Source organism: Dipteris shenzhenensis, chromosome 33 (genome assembly GCF_047967505.1).
Source record: "Dipteris shenzhenensis isolate YYH24624 ecotype China chromosome 33, Dip_SZ_1.0, whole genome shotgun sequence".
NCBI lineage: Eukaryota > Viridiplantae > Streptophyta > Polypodiopsida > Gleicheniales > Dipteridaceae > Dipteris > Dipteris shenzhenensis.
In genome coordinates, this window is record NC_141628.1 from 8,617,297 (window position 1) to 8,634,835 (window position 17,539).

General features: G+C 44.4%; 1 protein-coding gene across 1 annotated transcript; it reads right to left on the minus strand.

Moving 5' to 3' along the window:
• Positions 1–11,967: 11,967 nt before the first annotated feature.
• LOC147879630 (putative pentatricopeptide repeat-containing protein At3g15130) lies at positions 11,968–16,412 on the minus strand. The gene is made up of 3 exons (XM_087372118.1): positions 16,146–16,412; positions 15,952–16,010; positions 11,968–15,868 (listed from the first exon to the last, which is right to left on the minus strand). The coding sequence occupies exons 1-3, from the start codon at positions 16,249–16,251 to the stop codon at positions 13,166–13,168; spliced, it is 2,868 nt and encodes a 955-aa protein (XP_087228244.1). The 5' UTR covers positions 16,252–16,412; the 3' UTR covers positions 11,968–13,165.
• Between the last annotated feature and the right edge of the window lie 1,127 nt (positions 16,413–17,539).

The window sequence follows — 17,539 nt, forward strand, 5'->3', positions numbered from 1 at the left end:
GGGATGGCGGGCCCGGACACTAACACAAAAGATTTGTGTCCGGCCCATGAAAGCCTCCCACTCCATGGCCAACTCATCCAGCTACTACATGATTGGCCTCCATCTCCTCCAAGCACAACAATCACAAGTTGGTGATGCAAATTCACCAAATGGTGTGAAACACCATAGACCGCCATCCTCCAATTCTATTTCATCCTTCTGGGCAAGCAGGTGTTGTGAACTTAACAATAGTTTCCAAGTCTGGAATTGATATTTGTTGAGAAATACATGTCTAGGGAGGTTCTTATAAATGGTATTTCAGAGACTTAAGCTTGATTGTTGAATGCATAGTTGATTCACAAAGGCTCGATGCCATTTGAATCCAAATGATCCAACTTGACAGTACATGCACAAAGGAACTTTCAATGCACACACTGGAACTTGACACCAGATAAAGAGGTTTGAGAGCCTAAATTAGAGACATAGGGTGCCATTAAGTTCAAAGCTTTATTAAAAGAACATCTTGAAGGAATCTAGAATCTTTTGTTCACTTAGATCGAGTATCAGTTTCAAATATTTGGCCAAGTTTTGTGAAGGAACTAACCAAATTTGAAGCTTCAAGGTGACCCACGACTCAACCAAACCGACAATTGATTGCCAAGTTAAAAGAGTTCTCACATACAAATAGAGAGGCATGACTTCAAAACTAGATCAACATTTTGATCCATTGTTTCATACCGCTATACGTAAAGAAAATAAAGCATAAGGTTGATCAAAGTAAGATTGCAATTGAATGCAAAGGTTGCAAAAGGGTTGTGCAATGGCAATATAGTGGCATTAACCTTGCTTTTCCCAAACCCTCTCTTCGTTGAGGTGCATTCAGTTGCTGGTACTATTATGGATAAAATTGTCTAAGGAAAAAGGCATTAATGTGTATGTGTGTTTGTATATGTGGCAATAGTATAATCAAATATGGTGTGCATAGGGCCCAAGGTTGAGGTGGCAAGGCATGACCATGTGCCACCCTTCCATGTAAGAGGACCCATAAGGTGTGTTGTACATAATCCATAATAGTAATATTATAAAATGCAAGGTGCCATGGCTCCTCCATGTGCCACCCCTCCACCTAGGATGCAATAATTGAGATAAGGCTCAAAGTCCAAGGGAGAAGCAATATAAAATGGGTGGAGATGGCTATTGTATTGAGTTATTCCCTCCATATGGGATAGGCCCATGTGGGGGAGGTATAGAAGGACAAAGAGAGCTAGTTAAATAATGGGGAAAGTAGGACGAGGTGGCAAGATTCCTTGTGCCAACCCTCCACTTGTCCTCCTAGAGGTTTGAACCTATTATAAAATTGGAAGAGACCTAGGAAGTATCATAGACTTGAGATAAGGGGCTTGATTTATGCGGAAAATTGAGGCAAAGGGTTGTCGCATACAATTGAGAGTGCGTACCCACCTAGCCCACATGGGAGACTTTTCCACACACACCATGCATGTGGGAGGATACATTAATGTGGAGAGACCCCCTCTTTTGGCTATAAAAGGAAGGGGCAATTCCTTGATGGGACACGCTCATTCTTGTAAAGCCACCTAGCTAGTATTTTGGTCTTCCCTCTCATCCCTCCTTTCCAATAAAGTATGGTTCACTTCCCTTGATGTCTACATCTCAACATTCCTCTTCCTATCATGTACTTGCTTCTCTTCTCACTCTCCCTTTCCCCATGTGTCATAGTCTCCCTTTTCCTTCCCTCCACTTCTAATTCCTTATTCACCCCTATGACATCCCTTCACCCTCGTGATCTCCTTTTCTCTATGGCCTTTGAGCGTCGCCATACTTAGTCTCTAGCCTTTGGTCTCGGTTTCTTTTCCGGCTAAAAGTTTTGGTGTGGCTGCTAGGATATGAATCTCCAGGGCTAGTGGCGAATCTTCTACTCACAGTTTTTTCGCGTTCACTCGCGCGACAGTTCTCTGTACTGCTGCGATTTCTGGTTGTGGACAGTTTCTGTGCGACAGCTCTTTGGACTGCTGCGACCTCTGGTCGCGGACTGTTTTATGCGCGACAGTTCTCTGGTCGCGGACTGTTTTATGCGCGACAGTTCTCTGGTCGCGGACTGTTTTTCTGCGCGACAGTTCTCTGGACTGCTGCTCTGGTCGCGGACTGTTTTCTGAGCCCCTGCAAAAGAGTAACAGCAGATCCCGCGCCGCTATCTCTTCTCTTCTTCTCTTTCTCTTTCTCTTCTCCTTCTCCTCTCCTCTCCTCTCTTTTTATTAAAGAGTAGGATTGGAACCCAAGACCTCCCCCTTCACAAAAGAAAGTCTTATCATTGGGCCAACAAGTTGGAAGTGGTAAAAATGTAATGATTTTTGTTCATATATTGAAATTGCGGGAGCTGTAACTCTCGAACCATAAGGAGTTTGCTCTTGTTGTAAAAAGCAAAAATATTTCATTTTATGTTCTCTATCCACTTCTCTTGCTAGATCGCCAATTCAGAACTTCTCCAAGCCCACTTCACGGACGCACGCCTCACGAGAAGAGTGGACATTTATGTCACTTCTCGACGCGTTTAAGGAATTGGTGCCTGTTCCTCCGCACCTTACGGCTACCAATGCACGAGATGTATTCCTTGATCTTCATGTCGACCTTCAACGGCTGATTGTCCAGTGCCTTATTGATGGTGATGACGGGTGGAATGACACACCGTGGATAATTCAGGGTGACGAACTACTGATACGCTGGGAGGATTTTGACTTTACTTCTACTCATTGTGCGGTGATCGAACTACTTGCTGCTTCAGAGGTAATCAAAACGGTTTCCTTCTTTGAAGGGTGGGATGTTCCCCAAGCTTGGGGGGAGATTTGGCACATCTGCTTGTTGATTCCTGTGGAAAAGCTCGTCCTGAATGGTCATTTCACAATCTCATTACAAAGGTTTCTAGGCCTTGGCTATGGTTGGTAATGTTTCGACCAAGGAATCCATTTGTACCTAATCAGCCTTTTGTGCCTCATTTCGAGCTTCAAATTGTAATTCTTTTTGGACTTAAGATAAACTATCAACAAAGAATTGCAAGTTTATTTGGTGCTGAACGTTTGGCTCAAGTGTTGAACTCTCCCCACCCTCTCCTCCTACCTATCTTGGACTACCGAGAAACTTGGGATGTCCGAATTCTCGTCTTGGTGTGATGACATCTTGGATTCTTCAATTTGATGGAGCTTACAAACCTTCAACCAAGGCGGCTGGCGTGGGTGTGAAGCTCACTTCACCGAGTGGTGAGGAGTTTTGTTACAGCAAGTCTTCGCCCGCAAGTACTTGCAATCAAGCTGAGTACTCGGCGCTCATTTTTGGGCTACAAAAGGCACAAGAACATCATGCCAAGCAATTGGAGGTGCAAGGAGATTCTCAACTAGTGTGTGAACAAGTTAGTGGAAGGTGGAAGGTGCGGAGCAAAGGCTTGGTTCCACGACATCAACAAGCCTTGGAACTTTGCAACCAATTTTAAGAGGTAAAAATTCAGCATATCCCTCGAGCTCGAAATCTTGTTGCTGATTTCTTGGCACGTGAAGCTTGTATTTCAATCACGCATGACGCGAGTGGAAGCGCCACCCCAACCAAGCCGCAAGCCACGAAGGAGGGTGATCATTTGTAAGGAATGCAAAGGTGGTGGTCATCATGAAACTAAGTGTTGGGCCTACTTGATACGAGTTCACCGACTTCGGCAGACCATCAGGAGGGTTCTCAAGGACATTGCTCAAAAGAAGGATGCCAGACCGCACACCCCTTGAAGAAATAGAATGGCGACTACAAGAACTGGAAGAAGCTGAAGGTGATGTGCAAGCTCTCCAACTATTGACATTTGTCATGGCATTCTTGTTTGCCTTGATGAACAACCTCATGCGACGCCGCACCTCTAACCCTCGCGTGTAATGATCAAAGTGATATCATGAGGATTGGACCTTTTAAGATTGTCTATGTGCTATTCTATGCTGAAGATTCTTCTCGTGTAATATTTCACACTACTCCAGTCACACCCTACCCTGCCTATGTGTGCTTTTTGGATGTTTCTTCCCCCGATTTTCAGTTCAAGCTTCCTCTTACTATTGTTCGTCCATAGATAAGCCCCTCTTTCCCATCTTCCAAGCATGGCTGACATTCCCGTGTTTTGTGGACGGGTAGAAGAAAATCCAAATGAGTATCTTGTGGCTTTCAAGCGCCGTTGTGTTTCTCTCAACTTTCTTAGGCCAAGGTTGACAGCGGCAATGATTGAGTATTTCGGCAAAGAAGAGGAGCCGGAGAATGTGTACCTGCAGGTGGCAAATTTGAAGCAGTCAGAAGGTGAGACGGCGCGTCGATATGTGGATCGAGCGGCCGTGCTCCTGGACCGTTTGATTGCCACACAGGAGGACAATGCCAGATTTCGAGCTGGAATGACTCAGCATGTGCTGGGCTACCTTGTAGCAGGAGCGAGTGATGAATTCCGCCTCAAGCTTAAATGGGAGAATCCAGAAACTATGGTGCTAGCACACGAGATTGCTCAAAAGTTTGACAAAGTTCAGTCTGACCCCGCTTCAAAGAAGACGATTGTCCCTTCGCATCCCCCTCCATTCCTGCAACAACAACCTGGGGGGTCTAACTCAGGGGCATACCCCCACCCCTCAGGGATGTATCCACCGCCTCCACCTCAGATGTATGGTCCTCCCTTAGATGCTTACCCTCAACAAGGTGGATATCCTCATCCTCCGCCTCGAAGATTTCCCCAGCCTCGCCCACGAGCCCCCCTCCTCTCCACTCCCGTGGCCCCTCCAACTAAAGAGGCCCCCCCTGTAACAGAACCTGGAGTCAATGACCTAGCCAAGGCCCTGAATGATCTTCGGCTTGAGATGGTGGGCATCAGAAATCAAGCCAACCGCCCTCCAAGAGATCGTGCTAATGTTGTATGCTACGAGTGCCACCAGAAGGGTCATTATCGCACAGAATGCCCCAACATTCCAAGGGTGAATCTTCTAAGTGAGTCCGGCACTGAGGATTCTGATGTGGAGATCCTTGATCTCGGGAAAAGAACTCGTGCTACCTCGGACCCCTCTCCGGGCCGCCCCAGGAAGAAGGTGTCCTTCTCAGAGCCCTCAGACGCTGAGATGGCAGACCCACCAACAGAGAAGACTAAAAGATCTCGCAGGAGTAAGTGGTCACCCTCGGATTTTCCCATCGGCTCAGGGCAAGAGGACTATTCGGTCGTTCAAGACCTTGCTCATCGTTCTTTGAGCATCACACTCCCTCAACTAATAGCATTAAGCCCTAAGGTGAGACGTGAGCTGCAGCAAGGTCTCTCAACAAGGAAGAGTAAGAAAAAGGGAAAGGTACGAGAGGTATCTTCTATCTCTGAAGAAATTGATCGGCACCCACACACAGTAGATGTCATCATAGATAATTGCCGTGTCAAAAATGTGTGTGTTGATGGGGGAGCTGCATGTAATATCATGGTGCCCCGCATCATGAAGAAATTAAATTTGAAATGTACAAGGCGTTCCTCCACTCGAATCAAGGTAGCAGATGGTTGACGACTCGCCACCATGGGAGTCATTGAGGATTTGCCCATCACTGTCAACGGGCTAACCACCACTGTCAATTTCTATGTAGTGGACATTGAAGATACAGGCAGAAGTTACCCTGCCATACTCGGGAGACCATGGTTGAGAAAAAGTGATGCAGTCAGCTATTGGAAGACAGGACACATGTGTTTTGGTGCTTCCAAGGAGAAAATCCCTGTGCAACCTGGTGCCATGGAACCGGAAGAAGAAGAGGAGCATGACAGTGATACTCTCTCATCTTCAGTGTCTGAGTCCATGGAAGAATCAGACGGGGGAGAGGAATTCTCAGAGGAGGAAGTTTACATGATGGGGGTGTCTCCGACCCTGCCACCTGCAGAAAAGATAACAGCTAGTCCTCAACAGCTCGAATCAATGCTTTCTCCAGACCTCACTCCAGGTGAGAAAGATGAGTTTCTTGAAATGTTCAAAGATTTCCCTGACCTCTTTGCAGCTAGCTACCACCACCTTCGCCATGTGACTGCCATAGAGCACAAGATAGAGCTGAAGCCTGATGCAAAGCCTGTGGCTCAGAAGTATCGGAGATTAGGGCCCCTACAAACCGACGCTTTGCGATCAGAGTTGCAGAAGCTTGTAGAGGTTGGGTTTATTGTTCCGGTACACAATACTGAATGGGTTTCACCAGTGGTAGTCATCCCAAAGAAAAACAACAAGTGGCGGGTCTGCATCGACTATAAGAAGCTCAATGCTGCCACCAAGAGAGATCATCATCCTCTACCCTTTCAAGACCTCATTCTTGAGAAGGTAAGTGGACATGAGATGTATACTTTCTGTGATGGTTACTCTGGGTTTTATCAAATCAGAATTGCCGAGGAAGATGTGCTTAAAACCACATTTGCCAAACCCTGGGGGACATTTGCATTCAAAGTAATGCCATTTGGCCTCACCAATGCTCCTGCCACCTTTCAAAGATTCATGCAGATGGTGTTTGCTCCTTATTTGGGGGATTTCTTGGAGGTGTTTTTAGATGATTTCTGTATATTCTCATCACGTAAGGAGCACATCATGAAGGTTAGATTGGCCTTCCAAAGGGTCAATGATGCAAATGGCAGTCTCAACCCTGAGAAATGCACCATTGGAGCCACTCAAGGGAGGTTATTGGGACATGTTGTCTCATCCGAGGGCATCAAGCCTGACCCCGAGAAGGTAGAAGCCATCCTCAAGCTCTCCCCACCTACAACCAAACGTCAGGTACGCTCATTTGTCAATCTAGCAGGATACTATCGCCACTTTATTGATCAGTATGCTGCTTTGACACGGCCCATGACTAAGCTATTAAAAGATGGGGTTGATTTCTCTTGGAATGAGGATTGTGATCATGGGTTTGCACAAATCAAGAATGCTCGGGCTTCAGAACCCATTCTGCGCAATCCAGACTGGTTAAAGACCTTCTATATCAATCCTGGGTTTGGTGAGCACACTCTGGCAGGTATTCTTCTCCAGCAAGGGGAGGATCGGTTCATGTATCCCGTTCGATTTGCTTCTCGACAATTGCTCGACACTGAGCGACGTTATTCAGAGGCCGACAAGCATGCCTTGTCTTTGGTGTTTTGCATTGAGAAATTTAAGCATTATGTGGCTGGAAGGTCCTTCTTTATACTCACTGACACTGGTCTTGCAAAGCAGGTTCTTCAATCACCAAATCCCATGGGCCGGTTGGCCAAATGGTTAGCAGTTCTACAAGAATATGATTTTTCTTTCAAAATTGTAAAAGGGGGTTGTTCCAACTTGAAGAATGCTTTGATTGATTTAGAGGAGTGCCTTGATGTAACCCTGGTAGCAGCCATAGAAGTTGGGGATCCTTTTTATGGTGGTATATATAAGTTTTTGACCGCTTTCTCCTTTCCTTCAGAAAGTACAAGCTATGAGAGAAAGAAGATCCGCAGAGATAGTAGGCGCTACACCCTCCTTGATGGGGTGTTGTACCGTCAAGGCATGGATGGGGTACTCAGACGGGCCATTGATGCAGATGAAGTGCCTAAGGTATTGAAGCATTATCATGATGGGTTTTGTGGAGGCCACTATGCCAGTGACTATACAGCTGACTATACAGCTAAGAAGATTTTACATGCTGGATACTATTGGCCGACATTATTCAAGGATGTCACTTTGTATTGCAAAACCTGTGAACCATGTCAATTCTTTGGTAGAAAAGATTTGCGTCCCAGGCAACATCACCCAGTGATGTCCATCCATCCGTTTCAGAAGTGGGGAATAGATTTTGTCGGTCCCTTGCCCATGACTGCCCACAAAAAGAAGTATCTTTTGGTAGCCACTCAGTATGTCACTAAGTGGGCTGAAGCTATCGCTCTCTCTGCTGCAAATGGCAAGGCAGTTTCAAGTTTCATATTCGAACGTATCTGCACAAGGTTTGGGACACCCATGGAGATAGTCTCTGACCATGGGAGTCCATTCTTAAATGAAGCAGTGGAGTCTCTTCCTATCATGTACTTGCTTCTCTTCTCACTCTCCCTTTCCCCATGTGTCATAGTCTCCCTTTTCCTTCCCTCCACTTCTAATTCCTTATTCACCCCTATGACATCCCTTCGCCCTCGTGATCTCCTTTTCTCTATGGCCTTTGAGCGTCGCCATACTTAGTCTCTAGCCTTTGGTCTCGGTTTCTTTTCCGGCTAAAAGTACCCTTCTCTTGCCTTTGTCTATTTATTCGACTTTGACCAGATTTGAAGCCCTTCATTCAAGGACCTCAACATTCTTTTTTTATCTTAGAAAAAGGAAGCTTCATTAATGCTTGAAAAACACCGTACAACTTAGCTACCAAAAGGAGCTAAGAAAGGTAAGTACAAGTGACACAACTGGCAGACAGAAAATAACAAGCATGTTTCCTACTACCTAGGGAATCTTTGGAATAGGGGCTAGCAAAATTAGGGTGGTGGTCTATACATCCAATGGATGTCCCCCACGGAAAGGGTGAAGAAGACTCCTGCAAACCAAGCCATGCAAAAACACCCCCATCTTTTGACAGTTGCTCTCGATCCTTGAGTACAATGCTCCCAAATGGCATGCAAGGTAAAGATAATGTCCTACCAGATGGCAACAACGATTGTCGATGGAATGATCTGCTAGCCTACCATCACTTGAATGCGCCACACGACCCATATGTTCCAGGTAGTGGTGCTGGATATCATCTCCCAAACACCATCCTCTGATGAGTGAGGGCTCTGGGTGTACATGGAGGGAAGCCTCACTGCTATCACTATGTGTGGGACACAATCTTAAAGGCCACTAGCTAAATCCTCTTAGTTGTAGGAAATCCCCATAGGCGATGGGGTATCATCTCCAGAACTCCCTCTATGCGACAAAAGCATCTGCCATCTACACACATTTGCTCTAAGTAGGGGCTGATAGTAGGAAATCCTCCATGGGCCGGCAAAAAGAAGAAATATGAGACCTTCTGTGGTCTCATGCTAGACGAGGCCAGAACCAAGATAGTGCTCCCTAGAGGGTGTCCAAGCAGTTGCCTCCAACTAAAGATGATGGCCAATGCGAGTCCTGTACGAGGAAAATGGAATCTCCTCTACCTTGCTCGAGTGCCCTACTCTGGATGGTTATAACCACTCCCTCGGATCCCATTGAATATCACGCAGGGGCCAGCCACATCCCAGAGCCACATATGCTAAACTGATCCCTCTGAGGCTGACAGGATTGTGTCCAGATCAATGTGCCATATCTTGCCTAAGGCTTCAACATTCTAGCCATGCCATGGCTAGAAGAACTATTGAGGGCTAATTCCATGTCTAGAACAACCTTTGTTCTAGCCCCCACCTATTGTTTTGGCCATGTCATGGCTTGGGTATTGCATTGTTGAGCGACATAGCCAAGCGACATGTGACAAGCTAAAAAGAGATTTGAATTATTGCATTTCCCATCTCCACATGTCTCATAGGCTTTCTCAACATGTCCCTATCCCCACGCATAACTTTCTCTGTATCCAACTCATGTTGATGCTTGTATCTGTAGAAAGCTTCCTTTGGCATACCATGTATATTATGCACTATAGCAAATTATGATGCCTCTTAAGGGGACTTGATCCCACCTTCCTTTTTCTCATTTTTTTCTGTCATTGAGATATTTTCATAAGTAAACTAGAAACATGAAAAAGAGCATGCATACTTTATAATATTGCATTAACTAGAAGTAATATATCCTTGCATTATAATATATACCTTATGCATGGAACATAACACATTGTAGTATTAAGACACATCATGGATTCTAAGGATTTTAAGTGAAAAAAAGAAACTTAAAACGAATAAAATTAAAAATCTCAACCTCTTAGTAGCCCATATCTATCAATGCCACAACTCGAGAGAGGACCTACCCAAGCATTAATTTGTCTATTACTGTCTTATCAAACCCTTCATATTTTAAAGGAGATGGCTTCGTGAAAATGTGACTATGAGCCTTGGGGCTATCGCCTCAGGTAATGCTCATGACCATATGGTCATGGGGGCTTTACATCCACATGGTTGTGAGTCTCCTGGGTCCTTTGACAACACATCATGGGTTCGCAACGATATTGTCATGAAAGCTTCAAGACCACATGATTGTGAACCCTTTGATGACACATTATGGGGGTCTCATGAACATGAACGTCACAACCATATGGGTATGAACCCACAATGTATTGCCAAAGGAGAGGCCTCACAACCATGTAATTGTGAGTAATACAAAAAGGAGGTCTAGAGCCCTACAGGTGGGGAGCTCCAAAATGAACAAATTTTAAGTTGGGGATCACAATACAAGTTTGCATGTATACACTATTAGTAGCAGTTGTTGAAAGAGCATTGTCATGCCTTACCCCCTCCATGGGATTTCCTCCTCCTTGCCACTTCCTACGCTTTTCGTCCCCCCTCCCTTATTAGTATAGCCTCCTAACACTATATTGGAGAATTTGGAAATCTCCCAAGTCCCACTTTTAAGGGGTTAAGATTTGACCATGTGATCAAAACTTGAAACCTTATTTGAAAGTGGGATTTGGGAGGATTCCCCAATATGGTTGGTGTTCAGGATGTGTTCCACTTTGAAGTAATGGGTTCAGATTTGACCATGTGGCCAGATCTTAATCATATTGAAAGTTCCCAAACTATTTGAAATTTCCCAAATTCCCTAATATAGTATTGAACTCCCTTCCTTACTCTCTTTCAAATCCCCACTCCCTACATAGCCTCTTTCTCCCTTTCCTTTGCATCCCTCTCCTCCCCTTCCTCCCCCTGTCCCTTCTTTCCTCTCTAATGCATCCCCCTCCTATATTCAATCTAGCCTCCTCCTCACTTCTCCAACACAACCCCCTACTATTAGGCCCCTTTGCTTTTCTCCCAACATCTTTTTATGTTGCTTACCAGTCATCCTTATAATCAGAGCGGTGTTGCCTCCCCAAATAGGATGTGCAAATTTTTAATGTAGTTTTAGTGATGAGGAGACCTTTATTCAAAATGAGTATCTACAAGAAATAAAAAATTAGGACAATGTAAGGCAACAAAAGTTTTCAGGATGCAGAAATTTTGTAGCAACTTAAAAATCTACAACAACCATCATCCATTTCTAATCATGAGATAAGGAAACCATTGAAAAATAATTTAAAAAAGTTAACATCAACGAGTAATCATTCAAACAAGATCTAAATCAAATTTGAGGTTTAATGGTTGAGTTACTAATCACGATTCACGCAAAACAAGAAAGCAATCAATTTTCAAAACATTTGAAAGTTATTCAATTTAGTAAGTAATTCAATGTAATTATTTTCAAATCCTTGATAGGACTTTCAAATAGGAAATTCATATCGTGGATGAAAATAATCATGATAAGCAATTCTTGAAGTTGTATTCTTCATTACTACCTATTTTGAGATAGTTGATGATGAGATTATGCAAGAGTATCAAAATAAAGATGAAGTCAAACGAAGGATTAGAACAAACAAAAGACAAAGAGAAGGAAAATCAGAAGTTGTTGAGTTGAATTGCAAAAATGTCAACAATTTTCGCTCAGATTCAAGCTTTATTCAGGTAGACAGATTTAAAAATGGATATTTCAGGAAAAAGTCATAGCTAAAGAGAAAGATTTGCACGTTTTGGGTTTAATAAACAATCTGAAGATTGTCGAATTTGATATTTAGAAGGAAGGACAATTCAACAATGATTTGAAGTATTCGTTGAAAAGATTTAAAAGATATTTTATAGCTTTAATGTAGTTGGGATGGTCCAAAGCATTCAAAATTCAATCAAGAAAATCTAATGTTGGAGTTCAGGTCCAATTCCCTGATTTATAGTTGTAGTAGATTTCAGGAAGATTTTAGGAAGTTGGTTCATCAAACCGCCGAGTCGAGTAGATGTCTTAAGTTATTTAAGTCATGAGTCACCTCTGCTCTCTGACAGATGTGGACGTTCTTCAAAAGGATGCAACGGTGATCTTGTGCGACAATCAGAGTTGGATAGCCATTTGCCAAGAACCCCATGTTTGATGCATGAACGAAGCTCATCACAACTAGATCGTGGAGTTGATGTGCTGTCCAACCTCCGACATTATCTCGGATGTGTTCACAAAGTCTCTTCCCAGAGGCCAGCTGGAGCAGCTCATACGACACATGGACATTGGCCCACAGTTGAGTCATTGAGAGGGGTTGTCAGAACTGTCACTGCCCGCTTGTGAGCCCCCATATGACAAGGACAAGGGGTCAGAAGACATCGGTAGGTAGGATTACCTGGAGCAGGGTGCTGCACAGCAGTCTAGACCTGTCCGGAGGATGTCTGCATCAGAGTCTGGAGCAGCAAGGCTGTGATTGGTTGGCAGCACGTCTACGCGGCAGCAGGGCTGCAGGACAGCAGGTGGGCTGCACTGCCACAGCCTATTTATAGGCCTAGCAGTAGGTAACTTCAACAGCAGCAGGTCGAGGCTGAATAGCAACAGATCGGAACAGATCTGCGGTCAGGTGGGTCCGCAGACCTGGGTCTGTATCTGCAAAAATCCAGTCGGGTGTTCTACAGACTGGGTTGGCCACTTTTGCAAGGGCTCTAGCTCCTCCCATATATAAAAGGGGATTCCTGTCACACTCCATCGGCAAACACTGAAGCCGTTTCAGCAGGCACTGGACTGAGGAGCATGTAGACCTTTTGTCTTCTGGGTAGGGATCCCATGGGGTAAACTCCATGGTGTCACGCTAGACCCCCTTTAAAGTGTCTCTTGCTAGGACCTAACGGAATCTTAATGCCAGTTCATGATTTGACCTTAGGGTCACAACACCACCCTTGATTTGAACAATACTGTAAATGAAGGCATACCTTAGTGCTGGAGGCAAAGTCCCCTTACATAAGGGTTACCCACATACACGGTCAGTAAATCTAGCCCATAGGGATAGGGGGTGTAAGATGGCAGCCACCTAGGATTCCAAAATCTTCTCCAAAGTGGAGGAAGAAGAAAAGTAGCGGGGGCTCTAGACAGATGAGGTTGGGAGGTGACTCATTCGTGCTGCTCACACAGGTCCAAACAGTTGAGAGAGACTCGAGAGAACGTAAAAAACATTGCAACTAAGGGGGACACTCATATTTGTAGATGCACTGACGTCACTAATAGTCCCCACAGGCACATTTTCCTCCCTTGAAGACATGAAAGCAATTTGCATTTCTGACAAAAATAGTTCGCTGCTCTATCTTTGATATCATTGAAGTGGCTACATGACGGTCCTTACAAACCCGAAGATTCTTGACAACACGCATGGTTACCCCGTTGGGTGTATTGATTCGGGCACAAGCAATAGCCAGCTTCTCGCTATGCCCACATAACCCATCTGTTCTTGCATCTGCGGACATGTCTTGTGCCACACAATGCAAACCTGGGACATACCCTTCCTCCCTCATCTTACAAGAGAGATCTTTTAGCTTTGCATGTATAGTTTTGCTTTGGGAATGTCTGGTCTCCCCAACCAAAAATGAATGCACAATACTGTAACCATCAGTCCACCAACTCTGTCCAAGCTTCTTCCATGAATGTTTTTCCACTCTCATTGATTCCACCTTCTTCTCTTCCTCCTGCATGTGAGCATCTGCATAGATGTTAGACATCAAAATATAAGCTGCAGCATCCTTTTCATCCAATTGCAATGCATGTTCAAAGGCTAGTCTTCCAAGCTCCACATTGCCCCACTTTTGACAAGCAGCCAACACAGTATGCCACACCACAAGATTAGGATGGAAAGGCATCCTCTTAACCATTGCTACTGCGTTGTCTAACTGGCCTACACGGCCAAGGAGATCAACCATGTGAGTGTAGTGCTCAATAGTTGGAGCGATGCCGTAGTCTTTGCTCATGGCCTCAAAGTACTTTTGGCCCTTATCCACTAGACCTGCATGACTGCAAACGGTAAGCACAATAGAAAATGTGAAACAATCGGGCTTTATCCCTTCGCCTCTCATCCTCGCAAGCATATGGAAAACAATCCCACTTTCTCCTAGCTGGGCATATGCTGCCATTAGTGCAGTCCACGAGACTACATCTCGAATTGGCAGCTTGTTAAACACTTCTTGTGCTTCCACAAGTACGGCACACTGGGCATATGTATCCACCAAGGTGCTGCCAACAAAAAGATCTCTTTCTAGTCCCCTTCTGGCAATCTCAGAGTGTATTTCACGCCCCCTCACTATGGCTCCTATGCTGCCACAAGCTTTCAAGCTGCAAACAAATGTGATAGCATTTGGAGTGAAACCCTCCAGTTGCATCTGTTCGAGACAGTGCAGTGCGTCCTCACCAAGCCCATGCTCAGCATATCCTGCCATTAATGAAGTCCATGAGACCTGGTTCTGAACTGGCAGCTTGTCAAAAGCATCACGTGCTTCTGCCAGTAAGCCACATTTAACATACATATCTACCAAGGTACTGCCAACAAAAATATCTCGTTCTAGCCCCTTTCTGGCAATCTCACTGTGTATTTCTCGGCCCTTGCCTATGACTCCTATACTGCCACAAGCTTGTAAGCAGCAGCTAAATGTGACAGCATTTGGAGAGAGACCCTCCACTTGCATATATTCAAGACAGTTCAACGCTTCCTCACCAAGCCCAGCTTCAGCATAGCCTGCCATTAGTGCATTCCATGAGACCTCATTTCGAATTGGCAGCTTGTCAAATGCTTCCCATGCTTCTGCAAGTGACACACACTTGGCATACATATCCACCAAGGTGTTGCCAACAAAAACATTTCTTTCCAGTCCCTTCCTGGCAATCTTGGTGTGCATTTCTCGACCCTTGTCTATGGCTCCTATGCTGCCACAAGCTTTCAAGCTGCAAACGAACGTGACAGCATCTGGAGAGAGACCCTCCGTCTGCATCTGTATGAGACAGTTCAGTGCTTCTTCACCAAACCCATGCTCGGCATATCCTGCCATTAATGCATTCCACGAGACCTCATTTCGAACTGGCAGCTTGTCAAAGGCTTCTTGTGCTTCTGCAAGCTTGCCACATTTTGCATACATATCCACCAAAGTGCTGCCAACAAAAAGATCTGTTTCCAGCCCCTTTCTGGCAATCTCAATGTGTATTTCTCTGCCTCTTTCTGCATCTTTCAGTCTAGCACAAGCCTTCTGCACTGTGACAAAGGTATACTTATCAGGATGTATAGAATCCTCTTGCATTTCCTGGTAGAGGTTGAGAGCATGCTGTGATTCCCCACATTCAATGGAACCTGAGATGAGAGAAGTCCATGAATACACATTCCGATCAACCAACTTGTTGAAAAGGTGCTGAGCATCGCCCATGCTTCCAACGTGGATCAACATTACAACGAGATAGTTCCCGAGAGATCTATGATCTTCCAGCCCATTTTTGCACATGTAGGCATATAACCGCTGTGTATACGTTTGGCTTTTCAGCATTCTGCACTTGTGTGCAATACATGTGAGGGTCTGAATTGAAGGTGGCTGGGGCATTCTTTCCATACACGTGAAAGCCTCCTCTAAGCTGAGAGTTTCCCACCCCCTCTTCTCATGTCCTTCAAATGCATTCACCTTTACTTCAGACCTGAAACTGACATTGCCATACTCCACCAAGCCCCGGTCTTGGGCCTGACTAATGGGTGCTTTGGCCTTTTTCTTGAGCATGTTTTTAACAGAAGCTGAATTGTACCACTCATCTATCGATGGCGACTGCTTAGTAATCTTGCCAGTGGATGCTTTCGCATTTTTCTCGGGCATGTCTATAACCCAACCTTGATTGTACACGTCTACCAATGGGGAGTCTTTTGTAATAGTATACTTGAAATCTAGAGATCTTGGGTTTGTCTGTTAGTTAAGATTCAGAAGAGACGTCAGACTACGCAATCTACAGCATTAACTGTGCAAATCAGACCTCGTTGCACACTTACTTTGTTGTCTTCGTTCTCCGTAAAGTACTGCTTCGATAAGTGCTCGATCCCTGACCTGCCTGTGAAGCATGACCACAGCGAAAACCAGTTGCGAGGAATGGGATATCGTTAGAACAAACGTAACGTCGGGTTATATTATCTAAAAGAGGGAGTAAAATCTTAAGCCGGATTTTCTCAATTCCGAACGGCAGTACCTTGACGTTGATGAGCTGCGAAACAGTGGGAGTTAGGGAAGGGCAGTGTCGTGTCGTATGTACGACCGGGATCTCTGCCTCTTCCCGTACATAAGTTCATCATCATGATGACAACAACTCAGAAACGCAATGAGGAGAGAAGCTCGTAGTATATCATACTAGTCTGACCCCAACAATTTGTTGATTTTGCGTGAAAAAGAGAATTATATTAACTGCTAAAAGGGAAACAAAAACAGCTATAAAGCTGAAGTTACATGACTCCTCTAAGGGCTAATACCGCAGGGAGTAACACAGGATCATCATGACTGAAATACCGCAGGGAGTAACACAGGATGATAATGACTGAAATAATCAAGTACATCCAAGGTATAAACTTAAAAAATGAGAAAGAAATCGGAAGGTGGCCTCAAATCGATGGCATTCCTAAACTTCCAGATCTCTCTAAGAAGCACACCACGAATGTACTCCTGAGAAAGAAATCTAAACTTGTGAGTTTGACCCCAACAATTGCCCATTGTTAATTAAATTTGCCGTTTTTGCGTGCCAAAAAAAAACAAGGTGAATTTCATTCATAAGGCATGCCCTTAAGAGAGGTTTAAGGTAGCGTAGAGAAGTGAGTGGTCGGACCAGTAGATGGAGTTGTACCAAAGATTGTGTGTTTTTCCTTATCGTTTGTCCATATGTGGTCAATAGTTGTACCATTAATAGTTGTTTCGATGTTGAATCAATTGAAGGAAGTTGTTTTTGCTCATGAAGTTTTTGAGTTTTGATGTGCCGTAGTTGTTAACGTCAATGTTTATGTTGAAGTCTCCAATGATTGTTGTGAACTCAATGTTATTTGTTTTTGCAACCAAAAAGTAGGTTTTCTATTGAAGTTATAAGTGATGTGGTTGTTGCCAATGGTGACTTGTAGACATTTATAATTGCAATGTTCTTTAAATTTATGGTCGTGAAAATTGTTAGCATCCATTGGCAACCGCTTGCTTGAATATGGTGTTCATGGAGGAGCTTTACGTCATCTTTGTAACATGTGGCTATGCCCACTCCATCGTTTCTTTGGAGACATTTGAATCCAAGCAGAGATATGATTGGCGAGTTGTTATTGTGCAACTCTTGAAGACATAGTATTGTAGCGCTTAGAAGGCTTTTGTCATTTAGTATGCTTATCATGTGTGGATTTAGTGCACGTGTGTTGAGAGATTGCAATATTTTGTGGGAAGTAACAAGCTAACGAAAAACAAGCTTTTTAGCACACAAAAATGCAAATCTCACCTACTTCCCTATGGATCTAGTCTTTGAAGTCTTCTGACACAACATTACACTTGCTATTGTGCACACAATCGTATAGTCTGATCGAAAATTCGATGCACACACAAAAAATTTCTTTGTGTCAC